The sequence below is a fragment of the Cuculus canorus genome, chromosome 17 (genome assembly GCF_017976375.1).
Source record: "Cuculus canorus isolate bCucCan1 chromosome 17, bCucCan1.pri, whole genome shotgun sequence".
Lineage (NCBI taxonomy): Eukaryota > Metazoa > Chordata > Aves > Cuculiformes > Cuculidae > Cuculus > Cuculus canorus.
In genome coordinates, this window is record NC_071417.1 from 7,629,133 (window position 1) to 7,651,866 (window position 22,734).

The following is a 22,734-nucleotide window of genomic DNA, read 5'->3' on the forward strand; positions in this document are numbered from 1 at the left end:
TTTGCTCTCTGCCTTTGAGCCTTGAGTTCATGTAATACATATTGGTTTGATCTGGGTAGCCTGGCCCTTAACTTGTGGGTCATTTGGTTACCAAAAAGTGAAGATAAGTTGTGAAGGTGATTTCGAGATACCAATGACTTGGTTAGTTGAGTAACCACACCTTTGTTTTCATATTTCAGAGTCCCTGGAGCCCACCTATCAGCAACTGCAGAAGATGAAGCTGGACAAGAGCCCCTTTGTGGTGGTATCTGTAATTGGGCAGGAGCTTCTGACTGCGGGTCACCACGGGGCCTCTGTGGTGGTGCTGGAGGCTGCCCTGAAGATTGGCACTTGCAGCCTAAAGCTGCGGGGATCAGTGTTCTCCGCACTGAGCAGTGCATACTGGTCCCTTGGGAATACGGAGAAAAGCACTGGATACATGCAGCAGGACTTGGACGTAGCCAAGACTTTAGGTAAGAGCTCTCTTTCCAATTGTTTGAGTATGGGATTCGTGCAGGTGGACCAAATTAATAGCTGTGTTAATGGGCAGCATCCCTCTGTAATGCTTAGGCTTCTGTGAGGTTTCACAAGCTGCTAAAGCAAGTCTGAAATTTGTGAAACGCGCAAACTCCATCCTGTGCAGCCCTTTTACCTGTCTGTATGTGGGAGTGGATGGTTGATGAACGTGCTGAGATTCTCCAGGGTCCTCTCAGTTTTTGGGGTTGCGTGTGTGGAAACTGGTCTGATCCCCTGTGTAGATTTGGGCTCAAGACCTTAAACAAGTCTTAGACAAAGCAATCTGTTTTTTCAAGCATTAGATTGGAAAAAATCCTCAATCTGAACTCCTAAGGCAGCTGCCAGCAAGGGAACAAACCAGAAGTGAGATAGTGGGTAAACAAGAGGGTTTAAAACCAAACAAACTGGGAAATCCCTCTCATGTCTGATATCTCCTGCACAATGCTGATGACAACAGTAGATGTTCTTTGTGTTGGAGCTGAGCTCTGCTGAAGAACTGCACTCTGGAGAAAGCTGGAGTGCTCTTCTCTTGCTTTAATCCTGGGCCACTGACTCACTTTCACAAACAAATTGCTTATGTCAAGCAGGGAGTAAACATGGAAAAATTGGAAATTGCCAAGTATTGGGGCAGAGAAGAAAGTAAAACAATCCTAAAAGTAAGGTGGATTGCTATTGTAGAAGTTTCTGAAGGCCAGCAGAGAGGAGAGGTCTGGCTGTGCATGAAATGTGAGGATGGGTTTTTTCTGGAGCATACAGAACATGCCTTGGGCTTTCACTGGATGCTTCCTGTCTCACCTTCATTAGCTAACCTTTATTTTGTTTGCATGTGACTCAGGTGACCAGACGGGAGAATGCCGAGCTCATGGAAACCTGGGCTCCGCATTCTTTTCCAAAGGAAATTACCGGGAGGCCCTTACTAACCACAGACATCAGCTGGTGCTCGCCATGAAACTCAAGGACAGAGAGGTAGGAGGCTCATTAAATGGACTGGATGGGGAGTCAGCACGATGTGGTTCTCTAGAGAGACGTGAACACATCAAGAAGTCTTGTCTGCCTGCCGTATTATTCTGAGAATTTGGAAGCTACCTGATGTCTCTTCCCAGCCGTTGTGAAGGTGATTGTTTGTACCAGTAGCTACAGGATGTGAGTGAGAGTGGCAAGGATGCTTGGTTTGTCCTTTTGCCTCCCCTGGTCTCCGTGGTGCTCTGAGCAGGGCATTCTGCCTCCCTCTTCCTTCCCATCCGTCTCGTCCACAATGCAGAGGCTCAGGGCCCTGACGGTGGAAGGTATTGGTACAACATCTCTGCAGCTGAGCCCTGGCCTTCACCAGCTCAGGTTTTCCCTGTAATACAGGTGCTGCCGATTTGAACTCCATGAGGGCACATCCTATGTTATGCCTTTTCCAGATGAGTCATGAGTAAGCTCCCCATCCACAACGTTTACCTAAAGATGCCTTGTTTAAAAAGCAGTATAAATAAAGCCAATCCATGCAAACTTGAAAATACAACAGTGTGTAAAGTGTAGGGGCTGCTTGGGCTGGATCTGATTTGCCTTGACCATTCAGCGTTCCGTTCCGGAGGTGTTATGCTGGGCTCCCTGCCAGGCCAGGGAAGCATGTAGCACAAACCGAGGCGTCTATCCCAGGAGCCTTCAACTGGAAGTTCACTGTGAGGGCAGAACCGTAATTTTAGTGCACGTTACAGGTACAAAAGCTGTTCTGCCCCTCCAGTGGATTCCCCTCTTCTGCAGATGGGAACGTGGTGGGCTTGTGGGATGCATGGCAGGTGGGGGCAGTGGGATGGATGGGAATTCGTGGTAAAATGAGTAGTTTTGGAGAGATTGAAACACTTGACGAGATCGGTTTCCTACTGATAAGTCATTGAAAAGATCCATATGAATTAGTGAAATGCTTTACTGGTGGATTTTTTAATAACTTAAATATCCAGTAAGCCTTGGAGAGGTGTGTCTTTCAGTAGGTTGTGGAAGGACTGACGAGGGGAGAGACCTGCTGGATGTTTCCATGATTGCTTTAGCAGGTGGAAAACCTCTGGAATCAATCCTGAGTTCCCCATTTCTGTTCATGCAGAGCAGAAAAGTTGTTGCTCATCATTGTTTTTATAGTTTTCTTGGTTAGGGATCCCTATTCCTGCTACGAGTCACCTCTCCAAGGCTGCTCTTCCTCTGGGGTGCTCTCACAGCAGCAGCAGATCCCCTGTGGGATGGGGCTGCAGGAACCTCGCTGCGCTGGCACGTGGCGTGAGCACAGCAGCCTCTGCGCCTCAGAGCCCCTGGGCCAGCCCGGGAACACGAGTGCTGGTGCAGCTCACTGGCTGCAGGCTGTGGGTCCAAACAGATCCCACCGGCTGATCTGGGAGGAATCCAGGGAATGAAGGCTAACGGTGATAGTGCTTGGTTCGTGACACATCTGGGCACGTAATTAACAGCTATTGACAACAAATGACTACTTGGTTTAGCAAGAAAGCTGAGCTGCTTGGATTTCCTGTAGGATGTAACCACAGGAAATTAATTTGGCGCTTTCTGATGACATCATCTCGACCACAGAGCTTCCTCTGCACAAAAAGCTGTTTTTCTTGGCCTCCTTTGCAGACATTTTTATAATGCAAATGTTATAAAGTTGCAGTAGTGCTGATGTGAATTCCACCAGAAGGGAATTTGGTGTGCGCCTGTAATGAGGTAATTGTTTTCCTTCCAACTGCACAGAGCTGGCTCTGAAGGTAGAAAATGCTCCTTTTTAGGGGATACTGCTACCCTCGGAGCGATCCGTGGGCTCTGAGGCTGCTGAGGCCAATGTCTGTACCAGGGGGGCTTCTGCCGGATTGCGTTGCCCATAAACTGGGAGGAAGTTGCAGAGGGTCTGGCTGTAGTGTTCAGGTCTGTCCTGCCCCGAGCCTGGAGAAGGGAAACAGTGTCAGCTGAGCAGGGAATCACATATGCTGCTCGATGAACTGAAGCCTTTAAATGTTTCTCTCTCCCCGGCACAGGGAGTCTGTGCAGGTCTGGTTACCAGCGCCGTATCACACTGAGCGCAGTCTGTGTCTGGGCGGGTTGTCTGCTCCTCATGGCCGCTGTGTGGGGAATGTTCAGGCTGTGTTGTGGTACTTGTGAGAGAGAAAATGGAGCAGAAGCAGCTGGGATTTGCATAACTCTGGAATCTCCAAGAGAGACCCTGGGTTATGGGATGGACATGTAGTCCTGGTCTATGCAGACGTGTAAGATGATGGGTTCTTAGGAGGATGCTGTAATGAGCACGATGATGTAGCCATCTCCAGGTCATTTCAATGCTTTCTGTCACAATGAAGTGATGGGTCAGATATTTTGACCAGCTGCAGTGGCTGGTCGAGATTCAGAGGGGCTAATTCTGTTAGATTGTTTCTGAAAGAACTAGCAGACTTCAAAGCACCGTCAGTTCAGGAAACCAGAAACTGTAAAGGACTTACTCTTTCTGTCTGTGCATTCTTTGGTTCTGGTGGAGCTTTGCAGATGGTCACTGTGGTGGGCAGGATACCATCTAAAAAGGATGACAGCAGCAGGGAGCTGCGGTAGAGGAGGGGAGGCAAGACGATCTAGAAGGATGGTTGCCTCTCTTTGGATGGAGAGGAGTGCGGGAGTTCAGCTCTGAGATTGTTCAGATGCAGTTAAAGAGGAAACAGCAGCGCGGCTTCGTAGGCCGTCACTCCTCTGTGGAGGTGACGCGGAGCAGGTTCCAGCGTGGGCTGTCCTGGCCTGCTGCTGACCCTGGCAATGTGCTCAGGCTGAGAATCCTCATGAAGTCCCCTGTTCCTTCCAAAGCATTTCATTTGTGAAAGCTCTTTTTGAGGGAGCGTTCTGAAGCTGTGAGGACTGACAGGGAAAGGAAAGCTGTGGAGCCCCTGCTCAGGTTCAGTGTCCAAACCCTCACACGGGCTGTGCCCAAATCCTGTCCTGCAGAAGCCACCAATGCCACAGGGACTCCACAGAGTAGTAGCTCCTCTCTCTCCTGGGCCATCAGACGCCTTCTATTACAGCCCTGCAGTCTAAAATAGCAGGGCAGTAAGGCAAAATCATAAAGTAACCATGATAAAATTAATGCTTGTGTGAAAGTGCATTGCCAGCGCTGAGCTGTTGGGAAGGACGATGTTCCCGGAAAGCCACTGGGTGCTGGCAGCTCCCGTGTCTTGGCTGGCTGGCACATTTGGAGCTGAACTGGGCCCACCATTAAAGGTGCAGCATCCCTCTTTGCTAGGCAAGGATGAACAGAGGGCACTGGGTGAGGAAGAGGACTGTTTGAGGCCCTGAGCTCTCCCTGAGGCTGCAATGAAGGGGCAGCTGAAGGACCCAAACCTGTTTCCCACTGCCCCACGTGGGAGCGTGGTGGAGCCCAGAGGAGAGCAGGGGACAGATTGACGACCTCTGTCAGTGTCAGCTTGCCCTGGTGTTGACTTAGGATCCCCAACAGCTTGCAGCAGTCATTCTTGGCCTGGTTTTAAAGGGATTTCCTCCCACCTGTCCTCTGGAAGCAGCTATTTCTGGAAGGAAACTGGCTGGGGCTCAGTGCCCTCTTGTTTCTGTGGCCACTGGCTGCAGCACTTGGACACCTCCACGCGCACCTGTGCCTCGGATATTCGCTTGCAGCAGGTTGTTATGCTCAGTAACCAGACCAATGAACTGGATTTTACTGTCTCAAGATGTTTTTTTAACATGATTGTGAGTGTAAGGCAACGTTGATGTTTGGTGCAGCTTCAGCACATTTTTTTCAGGAAGGGAAAGGGAACGGTGAAAATGGTGATTGGGACACGATGGTTACATGCCGTAGAGCAAAAGGTGTTTATTAAGCAGGCTTTTGTGGGTTTTCTGTGTCACCTTGATCTTGCATATCTACCAAAGTTCTTGGTTGATGGGGAACGTCAGAATGCAGGAATTCCTGTTATAAGGAGAAACCATGGGCACAAAGCCCAGAAGACTCCAGAAGCCAGTAGGTGCTACCCTTCCTACTGCAGAGAGAGCACTGCCACCGAGCTGCCCGTGACGAGAGCCTTCACTGGCATCAGGACTGTTGTCATGATGGAAGGTTGTCAGGGATAAACCAGCTGCTCTGCATCTCTGGAGGAAGAGCAGTAGTGAAATACTGTTGCTGTGACTGACGTTGTCAGTGCCTGGATTCAGCTGGGAATTGGCAGACCCTGCAACTGTCTGAACACGCTTTGTGTGCAGCTCAGCCACTGGCGATTATTTAACTTTGCAATTCGAATCCTTTTTCCCTGTCCCCCAGCCTGAGCCAGCAGTGAGACACAGCATAAACCCCCTATTTTTTGTAAACTACAGCTACTTACTGTCAGGCTGTGCAAAGCAGAGGTCACTTTCTTGTTTCCAGAAGGAGCTGCAGAAGGAAAGGTGGCTCATTCCTTTCTACTGAAATCTGTAAATTCTGTAAAGCCAAGGCATTCTGCCGCTTCCTGAGGGGAAGAGGAAATGCTTTCCAGGTGTCCTTCCTGCCGGGCTTTGTCTGTACAAGCTCCATCTTCAGTAAATAGGGAAGCTGTGAGTTTTTACCCTTTTGTCTGTGCTCCTTGTGTGCGTTATGGTGCAATGCAAAAGAATAGTTTGTTTTTTCTTTTCTGATGTTCCTTGCCAATCATTTTGGAAATCTCTCTTCTGCTGAATTAGATGAGGAAAGAGACTGGAACACAGCTTGAGTCAGAAGTGGCACTTCTGTCCCTCAGGAGCAACTCTGTCTTCATTCTTCTTAAATAGGACCAGTGTGCTCTGAACCTTACCTGCAGCGCTCGGAGCTGCCGTGCGCTGGGGTGGTTGTGCAAAGGTTGAGTGCTGAGGATGCTGTTATCTGCTCACTCTTGGCACTGTGAACTGAACGGCTCCAAGCAAATGTGTCGAGGTGGTATCAGCTATGACTTGTGCCTGAGCAAGGTGTGTGTGCCCCTACCTGAGCTTTCTTCTGAGTTAATGGCACAAGAGCTGGTCCGAAACACGGATTACCTCCCCGGCTGTCTGCTGCATCCCTTCTTGGTCCGGAATAATTTCTGTGTTTGGATTGTGCTGGCAGCCACAGGGCTCCTGCCAGAGATGAACTTTGAGCTGTTTGGGTTTTGATGGTGAGGGTCCCTGTGCTGGCAGTTGTGCTGCAGCTTTGGCTGGAAACGTGAGTCTGTGCAACCCTTCCTCTCTGGAGACACCATCACAGAGTATGTCAGTGTGGAGTGAGCTCATCAGAACATCTGCAGCTGATCAGTGGTGGGCCAGGTTCTCCTCCTGGTTACCTTGACAGGCATCCAGAGTCCTTCCACAGCTGTGTAGCGTCCCCCAGGTCTGCTCTACTGCAGCCTGTCACCAAGATGAAGCTGGAGCAGAGCAGCCCAAGCTTGATGGGCATTAAACACTGCACACGTGTGTGATTTTTCTTAGAATTGTTGATAGTTTTTTAAAGAGAATTTGAGAAACCTATGCAGTGAGGTAAAGACTCCTCTGGTTAGCTCATGTGTGCTTGCAAAATCTCGCATATGTTGGGTTCTGATTTCTGTAGCGCATTTGGGAGAGTAGAAAGCACACCCAGACCTTCGGTACTGCACAGTGAAACAGGCTCTTTCTGTGTCTGCCCGTTCTTCCCGTGTGGTATCTTAACTGCTGCCAAAAAAACCCTTCTGTTTGCCCTCCTGTTTGTGTATCCTTAATTACTTGGGTGCATAGTAGCAGGCTGGGCGCTGCTCCTGCTCTATCCAGGATTTCGCTTTGCATGGGTTGTCATTCATAGCAGTGGTTCTTTTCCATTGTATTCAAGTGGCTTTCGGGTGTTTTGAGATTAGGGCCAGCTTTGTCTCTTTCTCACTGAAAATGCTGAAGTGTTCATCACCTGGTCCCTTGCTTCCTTGGTTGTGCTTCATTATCATTAGTCTTGGAGTGCTAAGGATCGAATGTCTTCCCTGACCACAGCTTGAGAAGCCCACTGCCGTTTCCCAGTCCTGGCATCCGTGCGGGGCTCGGCTGTCGGAAGAGGGGGTCTCTCCCTGCGGCCACCCTGCTTTCCAGAAAGGAAAAATCTGAAAATCTCATGACCGCAGTTGTCTTGTTATGTTTGCAAACAGTCTGGAAAATTAGGACAGGATATAAATACCTCACAAATGAGAACTGGAAAGAGTCTTCGGGCTAAAGCAATTTGTCATGCATGAGAACATTGACTGAGATGGCAGAAACAGGCGGTGGAGGGAAAGTGGGAAAGTGCCGCAGTGAGCGTCGGAGCTGTGCAGAGAACAAGCAGGGAGAGGTATTTGTTTCTCTGCCTTTCTATTTTCTGTCCTTTTTCCTCTTCTGCAGTGAAGCCACTACTTCAAAATAATTTATTGTGTAGTTGTCTGCCAGAGGTGGATTATCCGCTGCCTGTAGCAACGTGAACAGGAAGGACTAAGAGGAGAGCATATCTTATTCCTTATGGCTTCATCGCATCTGACTTGAAGTTTCAGATGTATGGAACAGGTCAAGGAGGGCTTTGCTAATTGCTAATCTATATTAGTGGTTACTGCAGCCACTGCTGATAGAAGTGCAGGAACGACAAGTTCAGGGTGCGAGCGCTGCTGCTGTATTGAATGACAAAGAACTTTCACTTTTTGAGCCTCTTCAAGAGAAGGTTGGAAACGTGAGAGCTTTTGGTAAGAAATAAGCGTGTCTGTCACTGATTCCACGAGCACATTAAGGGACTGCAGCCCGCTGCATGAGCACCGTGCACGCAGACTGCAGAGCTCACTTTGCAGTGTCCTCCTGTTCCTGTGTCAGCCCCGCAGTGTCTTATCAAAAAGGGCAACCAGTGAGAGGAGGAATGGGTGACTGTAGTTCATTCATAGACATTTTTAGTGCCTGGATTATCACTTCACTCTTGTTTCTCCATTATGCCCTCTGTTTTTCACTGGGGTTCTTTTAGGGGATCTTTTGAGTCCTGGAGGTTCCTCCAAGAAATTGAAACAAGCTGTTTTTTGATTCAGCCTCTGCGTGAGAAACAGCTTTCCAAATCCCATTATACAGGATTTACAAACAACAGAATGGTTGATCAGGCTGCTAACCACTCATGCAAAAGGTCCCTGCTCTCCAGAGGGGCAAGACCAGCGTCAGTTCCTAGGAACTCAGTGGGAAATTGCCCACAGAAACCAGAAACTGGTAAAAAGATCAGGCCCTTGCAGTTCATGGACTGGATCCTTGCAGAAAGAGAAGGGCGCTTTTCCATTGAAAGTACTTGTCTGAGCCCTTGCTCAAACCCGCGCATCACTGGGCCTTCTTGCTGGCCTCAAGCTGGTTTCAATGTCTTTTCATTGTTATTGAGGGAGGAGGGGAGCTGCCAAATGTGCTCATTGCCCGTGTGCAGCTCCAGCCCTCAGTCTCCCAGTGCTGTGCTGTCAGAGATGGGTAAAGCCCAGATGCACTGTTGGCTGAGTTGGCAGCAGTTTTCCAACTGGCAGCTGGAGTGGTGGAGCAGCCCAGCAGGATTTCCAGGGGTCCAGGAAGCTGGAGGAGGATATGGGGCTCCACAGGGCATCCCAGCACATGTGCCTCATCATTAATGTGTTGAGAGTTACTGTGGCTTCAGTGTTGTTTCTTTTAGAAGACATAAACCCTTTACACTAAAAGTAGTGTTGTCATCATCAGATCTGTGCTTTTTGAGGAGGTGTTTTTAGATCCAGGTCCAGATCTTCCAGAATCTTTGCTGACTTTATACTAGATTTGAAAGCAATTTATAGAACTGAGACCTCAGTACTGACCTTGCTAGAAGGCCCTGGCTGGGCACAGGGTAGCACAGGGGTGCTGAACCCCTCTGCTGATGAAGGGCTGTGAAGCAGCCAGCAGAGAGTTAGGTGAGAGTAGGCAGATCCGTTTTCCAGATTTCCTAACAGGACAAAAGCTTTATTTTCACCCCTGCTGCCCTTGAAATTCTGCAGATGTGATTTTAGCTTCATGAGAACTTGTGAGAGGTTTGACTGAGGCTGCAGAATGTCTTCCTGAACGGTTTCTGCAGCATTGTTCAATTCACTAACTTTCTTTGTCTGGCCCAGATGTCTGGCTCTGTTGTTGGGCACACAAAGTTCCAGACATACACTTTCCAGTTCATGTTGTTCCCATAAATACTTGCACTTCAAACAGCTGGTCTTTGAGGGGCCTCTGACCATGGGGACTCAAAAATCTGACCGGTAATGTAGGCGTACATTGAAAACCTCATTAAATGTGCGGTGCTGTCGTTTTTGCCTCATTGATTTCAGCCTCTCATTGTAGACGGTAGTGTTGCTTCTTTCGCGATCCTGGGCAAGCTCCCCTGTACCCTAGGGAAAGGCTTGCTTTCCTGGAGGAAGGCTGGGTGCCAGCTGCTGGGAAAACACTTGCCATATGAGTTCATTTGAGGATTCTGGGGCTCCTACAGCACTAGTGCTGCATTACATTTTAGAGAGAAGGAGTTCAGTGATGTGAGCAGCCGTTGTGCTCGAGCATCAAGTAGCTGGAGTTGTGTAAGAGAGCATCAATTCTTTGCCTTTCTCTTTCTCTCCTTAGCAGCTCATTTTAGAGAAAGTCAGCTTGACTGGGTTCACAAAGGTTTATCCAGTTCAAATGTGATAGGATTAAGCAGAACGAAGGGAAATCTGACCGGTGCAGGAAATTTGGGAATGCACTAAAAGGCCATATGCTTTGTTTTGTTTCGCCTTGTGCCTCAAAAGGGAAATGTAATACTTCCTGAGGATCGCCTTTAAATGTCCTCGCTTGACCTCCGCAGCACACGGATTTCAGCTGGAAGAAACACAGTCTTCTGGTTTTAGTTACCCCTTGCAGTATCTGCAGACCTCGCGCTCTGCTGGGGCCTGGACCTGGCTGCGGTAAAAGGAATGAAGCAGCTTGGGGAGCAGCACTTTGGGGTTTCGGGGGCCCGCCTTGGCCAAGGCTCTGCCGTATTGAACTTCCAGTGATTCCCAGATATACGAGGACAGTTAGTGTCAGGATTGGCACAGGTCAGCTGCAGGAGCTACAGATTTCTTTTGCTGCACAAAGAACTTCTCGGGGTTCTGTGAGATCGGTGAGTTTGTAAAGTGCTGGCTTTTTCAGGAGTGACTTTGACCAGAGCATGAGTCACTCCTCGGTGTCACCATCCCAGAAAAGTCTGTGGTTTTAAATGAGGGTTTATTTTCTTACATCATCACTAAAATGTCAAGTCAGCCACCCTCCCTAAAATGATTTCACACAGGAGCCTTTTAGGCTCCAGAAAGCTACCACGTTTTGGGTGCTTGGGATCAATGTCAGTGACCCCAGTGTGATGCTTAGACTCGATTCTGAGGGCTGCTGTGTTCCTGGGCTGGTGTTTCTCCGTGACTTCCTTTTCCTTTTCTTCAATGCTACAGAGCCCACCCCAGGAAAGCAGCGTGCTCGCACAGGGAACGTGAGCAGCCTTTCCAGAGTGAGTCACAAGCACTTGAACTCTTAAGGATTGGGTATCCACGTGCACCAGTTGCTGCTTCTGCTTTCGAGCAAAACCCTGCTAACTGGGTCAAGAATATTTGTGGTTCTGCTAAGGGAGTCATGCAGGTTTGGTTTTACAAGCTTTCTAGGCGGGACTGGACACCAAGCTCCTAAATGATGATGGAGGAGATGAAGTAAATGGGTTTTCTGCTGGAGCGGCATAATTGCGATATCCGGCTGAGAGGCTGAACGTCAATGTTCCCTTTGATGCCTTTGGTTTCTGGAAGATGATCGACTGTGAAGAACCTGACAGGTGTGCCGTGGTGCTGTTCGGATTTGCCTGGATTCACATAATGTTCTTGATTCTTTTGCCATTGAACAGGGAGAATGGTCAGGCCATGGTCAGGAGACTGGAACAATGTCTTTTCCCTGAACAAATGAGGACAGACAGGACTGTGAATGGATTGTAAGCACCACCCATGGCAGCCTCTGTCATGAGCAGCAAGTAGTCCTTGACACCTGCCGATTAATTTAATCCATTAATCCAGAGGGGACTGGAGCTCTCTCTTCCCGCTGTATCTTTTGAGTTTGTCTATTGTATCATTAATACCTGGTTATCCCCTTTCATTCAGCAGTAGCTCTCCAAGGGTAGTTGTTGAATACTGGTGGATTCTGAGGGAATTATAAAGGAAGTTCATAGAAGTGCAAGTAAAGCATGATTTTCAGAGCTTGGGTGATTTTGGTGTGTCCTGAGGGTGGTCATCCCCTGCTATGCTGCTGTCCTGCCCGTGTGCGCAGCAGCTACACAGTCCGTACCTACTAGAGAGACAGAGGTTAGAGCTCACATACAGAGAGCTTAAATGCTTGTGCAGCGTTCCTGCGAGGTAGCTCTGTGCTTCCCACACAGAAATGTTATTCTGGTGTAAGATATGGCGAGATTTTCCTCTTCGTGGAGAAGCCAGCAGAGTTCATCCTGTTAATGCTTTCAGATTTGAGATTCCTTTGTGTGTGTTCAGGAACCATGTGTTGAAGCTGCCTTCTCCTGACCACCCCGAAATACACTCAGTGAACCAGGAAACCTTCACCTGCATTCAAGAGCGAGAGCGTGCGTCTGAGGGGGTATTTGGGTTTGTACTGCTGACTGTCTTGAGTGCAGATGTTATGGATATGCATGGCTGATCCTTTGGATGCCGCTCCGCTGCATCATGTAGGATCACGCACTGCTGTTACCCTGTGCCCAGAGGGAGAATGGAAGCGGAGGGAGACAAGCACGCAAGATGATGCTGCAGCCAGGCTTTTGAATTGCACAGATGCTCAGTCCATGCCAGCTATTTCCCCACCTTGGGTGTAAAAGCTCGATCTCTGATCAATCCTAATTGTTGTCTGTGTTTGGGGATTAAGGCTGCCTTATACTGAGATACCAGGCAGAGCATTGTGGAATTGTTATAAAGTGTTTTCATTTAAAGAGGCTGTGCAACCAGTTAAGGAATTGTTTAAATGTAGCATAATTGGGGAATGGCAAGGGCGAATATCTAAGAAACACATCTCTCCAAGTCACCAGGTCCCTATTAGTTGTCATTCTGTGATGCACATCTGCTTAACGTCTCTTTACCTTATTCAGCTGAAAACCCAAAGCTGGCTGTTGCTCCCAAGAAAAAGAGAGCAATTAGGAACCTTTTTCAGAACTCCCTTCTCTGCCTCAGCTCAGTGCCAAAAGAATCTGCTTTCTATTAAAGTGATAAATTGCCTAATTGGAGGTGTAAGCAACCCCCACTGTAAAATTTGTCTTTGTCAGGTATATAAAGCATTGATTTTCTTTGTTTGCTGGTGCAGAACGCACTGGTATGAAGCCGTAGTCTCCCATCACCCTGCTACCAGGCAGAGGTTTGTGCTAGCACAGCTGGAGTCTGTTTCCCACGTGTCAGCCTTGTATTTGCACTGCAGCGCTGTGACTCTTGTGCCAGCGCTTGTGGGAATACCCTTACCCTTTTGGCCCAGTATGGGAGCCACTTCGAGTTCCCGGTGGGTCCTATTACGCCAAGGATTTTATTAAGTATACAGTGATGAATTTATCTTCTGGAATCCTATTGCAAACCCCCTGAAGTGAGTCACTGGTGTCCCCCAGCAGATGTAATCACCAAATTGTTCCTAAGTACTGCTTTAATGTCAGGCTCCGCAGTCTTTCCGCTGATTGCCCCCATGAGCATGGAGAGTACAGATATTTATCGTGCTGGAGAAGAGCTGCTGCAGGCAGGCAGCCCTGGGGATGCCTGAAGTGCCATGGGCTCTGCTCGCGCAGACTCCAGGATGATTGAGAAGTGCCTCTTGGAGCACTTGGATCACTTAATGGGCAAAGTGCTGCAGAATAAACTACGCAGGAGCGTTGGTGCGAAGGCTATGTGTGAAGATAGAAGCATCCTTCCTGCCTTTGGCTGGCTGTGTGAGCAGCAGCCGAGCCTCTGGACACAGCCCTGTCCTTGTAATTCAGTCAGATGTTTTCTTGTCAGCCCTTTACCCTTCCTTTTCCATTTCTCTTTTTGCCTCCTACTTATTTTTCTTTTCTGCTTCTCTTATCCTCCCACGTCCTGGTTTGGACAATCCAGCCCTGGGCACTCTGATGTATAGGCTAAGTCTTTTTGTCTGCCCTGAGAACAGGTCCAGGTTCCTTCCTGAGGTGTCGATCTCCTTTTGGGCGCCTGTCTTGCAGCAGCCAGCTGGATGCGAGATCTCGCTGGTGCTGTGGAGTTTTCCAACCGGAGGAGGCGTTGCAGGAGGCAGGAGTGAGGCGAGGGTGGTAATGCTCTGCAGGGTGTCCTGCAGAGGTTAGTTTTGGAGTGAAGATAGCTTTGATCCTTGATATTCTGAGCCAGATTCCTGTGTCTGAAGAAGAGCTCGTCCTTTCCACTTGGCCGTCCTGCAGGAAGCATGTGTGTCCAGCTGGAGACCCTGCATTGCTGGTCCTGCCAGCGTGAACTAAGGTTGGCTTCCTTGAACACAACAGGGGCCATTTCTCCTTTTGTGAGTGTCTGTGCTTCTGCAGAAGCAATAAATAATTTATTTTTTGGGACAGTTTAGCTGGTTTTCACACCACTTGTGGTGCTTGATGTTGGAGAAACACCTCCCAAGCCCAAGACACCATAGGACTACATGGCAGCATGTTCAGTGGCTTTGTCCCCAGCCTGTCACTAGGGTGTGTGTCCCTGCAGAGCTGCTGCTAGCTGCTCCCCTCTCTGATCTACGGCAATTACAGCAGCAAAAGAGACTTATTTCTAGTTCATTATACCATGTTTGGCAGCATGAAATTCAGCGCTGCTCTCGCCATCTGGGGGACTGAGCCCAAGGCTTTCCCATCCCACTATCACGTGGAGTGGCACCGCAAGCTTGCAGGGATGCTCCAGGGTTTCCTAACACTCTGCCCTTCTGCTGTTCTTGCTTTGTTGTTCTCATTGAATGAAGTTCATCTGCAGCACTAAGTGAAAAAAAAATTAAGACGTTTTGAATTCTGGCAGTTCTCCTGTTCTAATTGAGCTGCCTGAGAGGATGCCCTGGAGAAAGCAAATGCAGCCTGGCTATTTATGGAGCCAGCCAAGGGAGAGCTCCCTTCTAACTTCCCCATCTTAGGACCTATAAATTGTGTTTAATGACTAATTTGTCGCCTCAGGTTCTTGTATCAGAAAAGATGGTTTTCCTATTAATTTGGACCAGCACAGTGTGTTTACAGTTCCTCAGCGTGGAAATATTGCTCTGTTAATGCTCCTGATCACAACAATAATTTATCACCTGTGCTGCCTGCCTCTCGCTCTAGCCCATGGATCTTCCTGACTTAGCATTACTCTTCCTATTACCATGTAATTTTAGTAACAATCGTTAGGAAAGTTTCTCTTGCCACTGTTTCTGAAAGTCACAAAAGGCTCATTTCTGCACGGGTGCAGTTTCAATAGCAAACATAGTTCCAGATTGGAGGTGCTGAGCCCCCTCTCCTCCTGTAGAAGAGGTGTTCTGGTCTGCTTTCTCTTTATACCTGATCTCTGCACAGCGTGGCCAGGAAGAGGTCAGTGATTTGCTTTGGAGAAAGGGATTAAAATCCCGTACCTGTGGGGCACAGCCAGCCTGCAGGTGGGAGCTGAGCAGGACTACAACACTTTTTCCTGGCGAGGTGAGCATCCAGAGAGAATGCCCGGGGTGAAGGAAAGCTCTCCAACTGGTGTAGCTCCTGGAGGCAGCGGGAGGTTTTGCAGGAAAGATGTGGCAGGACTTCTCATCTGGGTGGATAGGAGAGGTTCCTTGTGGCCACTCTGCGTGCTGATGTGGAGCACCATCCAAGTCAGAGCAAGAGGGGAGCAGCAACATAAATAAAGTGTGCCACACAGGTCACTTTGGTGCTTGAGCTCTGAAAGCCATAAGAGGGAGGATGGATGCCTTTCTTCCCAGCACTGGAACAGCTGAAAAGGCCCTAGCGCTGTAGTTCAGCTGCTCTTCCCCCTCATCACACCTATCAGGGCAAAGACCTTACCTGTTAGGAAATTTGAACGGGTAGTTGAGAAGCTCAGAATGTCCTGCAGGAAGAGGACGGCCAGCCTAAGAATGCACTGGAAGCGCACAGCCAAGGATCAGAAAAGGGTGAGGCTGCCTCTCTGTTGGCAGCACAGGGCTGTGCCATTTCAAATAGTGAGGACAAGTGTCCTGAGATGCCGTGTCACCATCTCGAGTGGAAGGATGGACTGGATCTTTCCTGAGCTAGGAGGCGTGAGACTGATCTCTGTGCAGTTGCTTACCCTGACTGCTCCATTCTGGAGGTTTGGAAGAGATGGCTGTTGTGGAACTGGGTCACGGCAGCAGCTGGGTAGCAGGGGAAATGCGAACGCAGGGACCGTGGAGGACACGGGGTCAGGGCTTTGGAGCGGTGCTGAGGCAGCAGATGTGCGTTGGACAGAAGGAAGACATCCCTGCTCTTGGCTCCTTGCCCTGCTGGCCGGCTGTGTGTGCTGTGGCTCTGCCAGGTGGAAGGCAGGCCTGTGTCCTGGTGGATGCAGGGGCCAAAGAATCTGACTCTCAGATAGTTTGTCTTGTTAAATACAGCTGTGTCTCAGTGCTAAGAGCTCTGATTTGCCAATAGCTCTATTTATTTAAGATGTCCCCAGGGGGCAGAGGCTCCAGATGCCGGAATACCGTTGTCTTTGCCATAGTCCCAAGGTTGTTTGAGGCTTAGTAATAAACCATATTGTGCTAGAAGGACCTTGGGGCTGCACAGCAAGAGCTGCCCTTCTGGGAGCATGATGTGGTTGGCCAGGCAGGAGCACAAGAAGATGTTGGTGACTGCACGCTGCCCTACTGATTGTAGAAGATAAGCAGCAGAGGCAGCTCTCTTCTTCCAGCTTGCTGCTGGCTGCAAGTGTGTAAGTTTTCCAGCAGCGGGTATTCCATGGCTGTTTAGCCTGGGAAGAAGAGAATACAAAGTCCTCGTGCTGGCTCAGCTCGCAGCAGGGTCATGTTGAGTTACACGTTGTGCTGCGGTTCTCCAGTGGTGCTTTGGCATCAGCCTGCAGGGTTGCTTGGACGTAAGCTTACTGGGTGGGGAGTGGAGCAGGGCAAGCATTGGTTTGCAATGATCTCTGCAGATGAATATAATTATTTGTTTGTTTTCTTAAGAGCTGCCGTAGCTGGGATTGTCCGCTGTGTTAGCAAGACTTGGTGTACATGTTAAAGTAGTCATGAGAGGTGACCTGACGGGGCCGCCTCCACGGGAAGTGCTGCTCTGTGAGACAGTTCTGCCTGATCCGGTGGGGCAGTTTTCTGCAGCGATCACTGTCTCTGTTTCCTCAGTGACCTCTGCATCATTCCCCTCTGCCAGGTACACACACAGAGGACGCTCTAGAGAAAGCAGTAATCCTAGCTCTGTTGTCCTGAGTCAGCCTCATTCCTGGTGCCTCCACCTAAGCTGCTTTGAAACAGCTGCAGAGAGCAGAGTTTCTGGCTGGTAGTCACATTCTCTCTCCAGAGTGGCCTTTTGTGGTTTTGGTTTCTAGGACTGGGGTCATCTGACTTGTTTCAATGAATACTTGTGCTTACTTTTTGTCTCTTCTCGCTGCAGGCAGCGTCCTCGGCACTGAGCAGTCTGGGCCACGTGTACACAGCCATTGGGGACTACCCAAACGCACTGGCCAGCCACAAGCAGTGCGTCCTCCTCGCAAAGCAGTCCAAGGATGAGCTCTCTGAGGCGCGGGAGCTGGGCAACATGGGAGCGGTGTACATCGCAATGGGGGATTTTGAAAACGCAGTGCAGTGCCATGAGCAACATCTTAAGATCGCCAAGGAGCTGGGGAACAAGCGGGAGGAAGCTCGAGCCTACAGCAACTTAGGCAGCGCTTACCACTACCGGAGGAATTTTGACAAAGCCATGTCCTACCACAACTACGTGCTGGAGTTGGCCCAGGAACTGGCTGAGAAGGCCATCGAAATGCGAGCGTACGCTGGCTTGGGCCATGCAGCGAGATGTATGCAGGACCTGGAGAGGGCAAAGCAGTACCACGAAGAACAGTTGCACATTGCTGAGAGCTTGCAGGACCGAGCTGCTGAAGGCAGAGCCTCCTCCAATCTAGGTAAGGCCCTGGCGTGGAGCAGAATTTGTCAGGGAATGCTGTGACCATCAGATCTACTGATGGGATGCAGGAGTTTTGCTGTATGCCATCTTCTTAGTTGCCCCACTTTCACCAGCCTGTCTTCATAAATTCAGCTGGCTTATGTGCTGGTGTGATGTATCCCACATTCAATGAGTAACCTGCAAAGAGTGGCACCAGAAAGCACAAGCTCGTGGCAGAAGATGAATGGAAAGGTAAAATGTGTTTCAAGAGCTATTCAGGTGTCAAAAATAAAGATAAGTCTCGCTCTAAGGCAGGAAGTGACGTGATTTATTACCTGTCTGTTTCTTTGGGAACTTTTCGGCTGGCTGTGCCAATATATTGCTGCCTTGTAAGCTGGGAGATGCACAGATCAAATCCTAATGAAGTTTGTTTCCAGAATGTACACATTAAAATAACAGATTGTAGGAGCCTCATGTTCTGAGAAGAGACCTTGGCATCCTGCTGGCAGACTGGGAAGGGCTGACCTCCATCAAAATGTAGTCCATTCTGGTTTCTCCACAGTGCTGGTTGTGGGAACGACCAGAGATGCATTTCCATTTCTGCCATGGGATGCGGCGTTTGCGCTGCAGATGTTCCAGCTGTCGTTATGGATGTGTTCTCAGCTGGCTGGGTGTGGTACAACAGGACTGTTGCTGGTATAACAAAATATGGTTTTGCTGGCAGCCGCTGAATCTCTTGCAGGCTGCCCCACGCTGTAAATTAGCTTCTGTTTCTGCCTGGCAGTTGGCATTTGGTTCATTTGTAAATGCTAATTGTACTTTGATGTTATCAACAGCAGGTAATTGAAAAGGGCTTGATGAATTACTTAATTTCTCTTAATAGCTGAGTCTTCAGGAGCTGAAAGAAGAAGATAAGGTGAACTGGAAAAAACAACACTGTCCTAGCTTTTAATTAGTGTTGCGAATCTCCTCCTTTACACAATTTAGGGCAAACTCAAGGCAGAACAGGTTCGTGAGGCAAAAGCGCCTGTGTCTTGCTTAGCGTGAGAGAGCAGCGAGCATTGCTGGCATTGCTGTTAGCGCGAGGGAGCACTCGGTGGGCAGGAGGGCTGGGGATGAAGCCTTGCGTCTGGCTTCCTCTCTCCGTGATGTAAGGCTTTTTGCAGGAAAAAACCAGCAAAGCATGTAGCAAAGCACAAACTGTCCTCTGTCCCGGCAGCCAGTGCGGGGCTGGTCTTGAGGAGAGGCAGAGATGTGAGGGATCCACTGGTCTGGACCAGGGAGAGAGGGGCCCATGTGGAGGAATTGTGGATTGGATTGTCGAGGCCGGGAGCAGGAGGTGTAAGCTCTGGGTCCCTGGTGGGGGAGGTGGAGACATTGTCCTTGGCTGTGCCGGGGGATGCACTGGCTTCCCAGCTCATAGTCAGGACTGAGGGCAAGCTCCTCTGCTGTGAAGCTCGACTGAATGTGTTTTATTTCCAGCGGACGCTGACCAGAGGGTGTACAGGCCACTCTGCTGGTGTCGTTACCTGGAGATGGCACAGCTCTGTGCAGCCGTGAGCGCCTCAGAAATGGGGGCGGATTTGCTCTGAGCAGCAGTGGCACACCTCCAGAGACCAGAACCACTTTCATCTGCCGCCCCTCAAACGCACTCGCTGCTTTCTGGAGGATTGCCCCAGATCTTTCTGAGCAAATGAAGGAGAGGAGATGAGAACTGGGGAGGTGGAAGCTGTCACTTGGCTTTGTTTTAATTCCCCACATCATTGTGGCGAGGAACATCTTGGGCTTTCCAGGTTGTCTCCTCCTGGGTTTGTGAGCCCTGTGCCACTGGGCAGAGCACAGCTCTCTTGCTAGAAGAAAGAGCTTTGTTAAGGTTCTTTTGTTCCTCAGCATTCTCGGTGCTCACTTGCAGTTTAAATCCTGTCACCATTTTGCTGGCTCAAAATCAGTCAAATTGGGACTAGAAAATTCATATTGATATCATTATTAACGTGACAGCAGCTTTGGACTTAATGATGCTTTCAGCATTTTTATTTTTTTTTGAAAAGGAAGAATTTTGGTGCAGCAGAGAATGTTTTTCTTCTGTTGGATTCAAGCCTAAATATAACTTTCTGTTGGTATGCTGACTCAGCCACTCTACACTTTGTATTAGAATGGTTTTCCTAGCTTCTGAGTGCAGGAGCTCACGTTTCAGCTGCTAGTTGGCTGTGTTATGTCCTCTCTATCCGGGGGAAGTTACACTGGAGAGAGAGAACATGCAGTTCTCATTGGTAAAGTCTATTACTGTTTAAAATAGATCCAGGACCAATTAAAAAGTCAAATCTTAATTGTCTTTTTCATCTAATGCACATACAAAACAAAACCTCATCAAAATAACTATTCTGACAGAGGAAAAATGTGTCTAAGTGCATTTCCAAGCCAGAATGTCAGAGCTGGCCTCTTTGCTGAAGCAACAGCGACGTTCTGTTTGCGTTTCGCTGATGGAGATGGAAAGCTCTCTTAAGTGTCCGATGTAATGCCAAGCAAGGCAGGCACGGAACATGACACAGCCCAGCTGCCAGGTGCTCTGTGGGGAAATGTGGGCTCTGGGGATCCGTGAGCAGAAGGTAACGGGCTGAGGGAAGTCAGGATAACTCCTCAAGCCCTTCACAAGAGGGAGGTGTGGAGTTGAACCAGCAGACTCCGACTGTCAGCCTTTGCAAAGCAGACGGTGCTTCCCCATGCCAGGGCTCTGTGTAGAGAGCTGACTTTGCAGCCTTCCCAGCTCTTCAAGGTTCCTATTGGAGAGAGGACATTTCAGATTATTAATAAAACACAGCTTAAAGTCTCTCCCCTGGTGCTTAGCATCTCTTTGCAGTAACGAGAACTTCTGTGCTTGTCTTCACATGCTTGGTGTATTGTCCAAAGGTGCCAGATATTTTCTCTTGAAGTGTTTTTGCAATTAGGGTCAGAAAATGGTGGTGATGTGTGGTCATCTCTTCCTTGACTGCTGAAGGACTAGTTGACCTGCCCAAGAGCCCTTTCCCTCATCTCCCACCACTCACGGGCACGGTGATCCCACCAGCTGCACCACAACTGAGCATGTATCAGATGGTGGATGCTGTTAGGATGTCCTGTCCACAGGAGCAGGCTGAGCTGTCATTCTCCCACCACATGGGTGTGCTTCAGAAGCATTCCTGCTTCCCTGTAACTTTCAGCGTGTTGGTATTTCATTCTGAAAGAGTAGGATCAGTCAAGAGTGATGTTACTCAGCCTGAGCTGGAGGCTGTGGTGCAGCAGTGGCTCCATCACAATACAGAGGTTTGGTCTGTGCTGGCCAGTGCTGAGGGAGATGGGAGGTCCCTTGGACTTCTGCTGTAACCACAGACTGTTCCATGGTTCATCTGACACTTCCTCTCTCACTGATTTGTTGCCTGAATTGGGAAAAACTGGTGATTTGTCTAGGCAGAATGTAACGTTTATGGTGATTTTGCTGATGTCTTATAGAGATTCCTGCCCAGCTCTACCCATATTTACTTCCAGAGGAAAGAAAGCTTGTGAATTAATACGATTTATGCTAGGTTTGGTGCTTTTCACTGTTGAAGGCATCTTCCCTCATGTCTGTTGGGTTCTCCCCTTGGGTCTCTTTTGCTGTGTCCTCTGTGTGTTATTGCGGAATGCAGCCACGCTGCCTGACCAGCAGGCTGGCTTTGACTTTAAAGTCAGTGATCATTGCTGTGAGAATGAGTCGGAACGAGGATGTTTTGAAGTGACAGTGTGTTTCTGGATCCTTCTTCCTTAAGTGGCCATGACAGATGGGTGACAGCTCAAGCAAACTAATGCAATAGCAAGCTCCGTGGATGAGGAGAGCAGAGCATTGGTCTCGGTTATGCTCCTTGGTTTTGTCCTGGGCATCGCCTGGTAAACATTTGCTCACTGGTTTTATCCTTTCTTGGCAGTAAAGAGGCTGACTCAAACATTTAGAGCTGTGAAGGCTTCATCTCCCATCCGTCTAGGGCAGACTGTGTCCCTGTGCTCTCTGTAAGATCTGGGTGGGTGGGCGTTTCCAGCCGTGTGGTGGAAAAGTTCTGCATGCTATTCGGAGTTCCTCCAGGGGTCTGACCTTTCAGCCAGTCCTCCTTGTCTGCCCTCTTACTCCATATTTGTGCCTGATGGCATCTGCGAACCTCAGCAAGTTGGGGCCGGTAGCTCCTGGCAGCGTCCTGGTGACGTTTTTCCTACTCTGTTTCTGGAGAAGGAAGGCTGTGTTTTATTTCTCAGCGTGACACACTTGGGATTAATGAAGCGTAAGGAAATGATCTGTGACTGTGCTTTTATAGTGAGTCTTGCTGCTGAGTTCATTCCCATCCTGCAGCAGCCACTTCTGCCGGGGATGGTCTTGGTGATCATAGAATCATAGAATCAGTATGGTTGGAGGGGACCCACTGGGTCGTCGAGTCCAACCATTCCTAACACTCTCTAAACCATGTCCCTCAGCACCTCGTCCACCCATCCCTTAAACACCTCCAGGGAAGGTGACTCAACCCCCTCCCTGGGCAGCTGTTCCAGTGCCCAATGACCCTTTCCATGAAAAATTTTTTCCTGATGTCCAGCCTGAACCTCCCCTGGCGGAGCTTGAGGCCATTCCCCCTTGTCCTGTCCCCTGTCACTTGGGAGAAGAGCCCAGCTCCCTCCTGTCCACAACCTCCTTTCAGGTAGTTGTAGAGAGCAATAAGGTCTCCCCTCAGCCTCCTTTTCTCCAGGCTAAATGTCATGTGGTGGTGTGAGCGTTTGCTGGGGGAGGCCAGAGAGCAAACAGTCTGTGTGCTGCGCAGCGCCACGGCTGCACCTCGGGTGGGCAAATAGTGGGCTTTGAGGCAGCGTCTGCTCCAGCAATAAGGGATGTTCATGTTCATGGTGAGATTCCTTGGCCTGTGAATGGTTGTTGATGGCCTCAGGTAGTCTCCCTGCACAAGCTCAGGGTTAGTGGAGGAATCTAGATTAGACTGAGAGAAATGGAAGGTGCCTCCTGAGGCATTGAACCAGGCTTCCTGTTAGGAACCAGGCTCCAACAAGAATTGCATTTGTCTGTCTTTACTGGAAATCTATCAGTTTACTGGATCTCTCCTGCTCTTGTTATTCCAGATGATCACTCCCTGCCTCTGCATGTCTTTACATAACTTACTGCTGAATTCCATCACCCCATTGTTGTTGCTCTGGTACATGAAGTTGTCCAATCCTTC

At 49.2% G+C, this 22,734-nt stretch overlaps 1 protein-coding gene across 5 annotated transcripts in view; it reads left to right on the plus strand.

The window, feature by feature from the left end:
- TTC28 (tetratricopeptide repeat domain 28) overlaps nucleotides 1–22,734 on the plus strand; it is a 133,619-nt gene that overhangs the window by 75,643 nt on the left and 35,242 nt on the right. For 3 of the 5 annotated variants that reach the window (XM_054082042.1, XM_054082043.1, XM_054082044.1), the window contains 3 exons: nucleotides 180–452; nucleotides 1,331–1,461; nucleotides 17,024–17,531. In XM_054082042.1, the coding sequence (XP_053938017.1) occupies nucleotides 180–452; nucleotides 1,331–1,461; nucleotides 17,024–17,531 (912 nt within the window). Of the gene's footprint in view, nucleotides 1–179; nucleotides 453–1,330; nucleotides 1,462–1,493; nucleotides 1,610–3,049; nucleotides 3,190–17,023; nucleotides 17,532–22,734 lie in introns of those variants that run through there. The other 2 variants (XM_054082046.1, XM_054082045.1) reach the window with 2 other exon arrangements.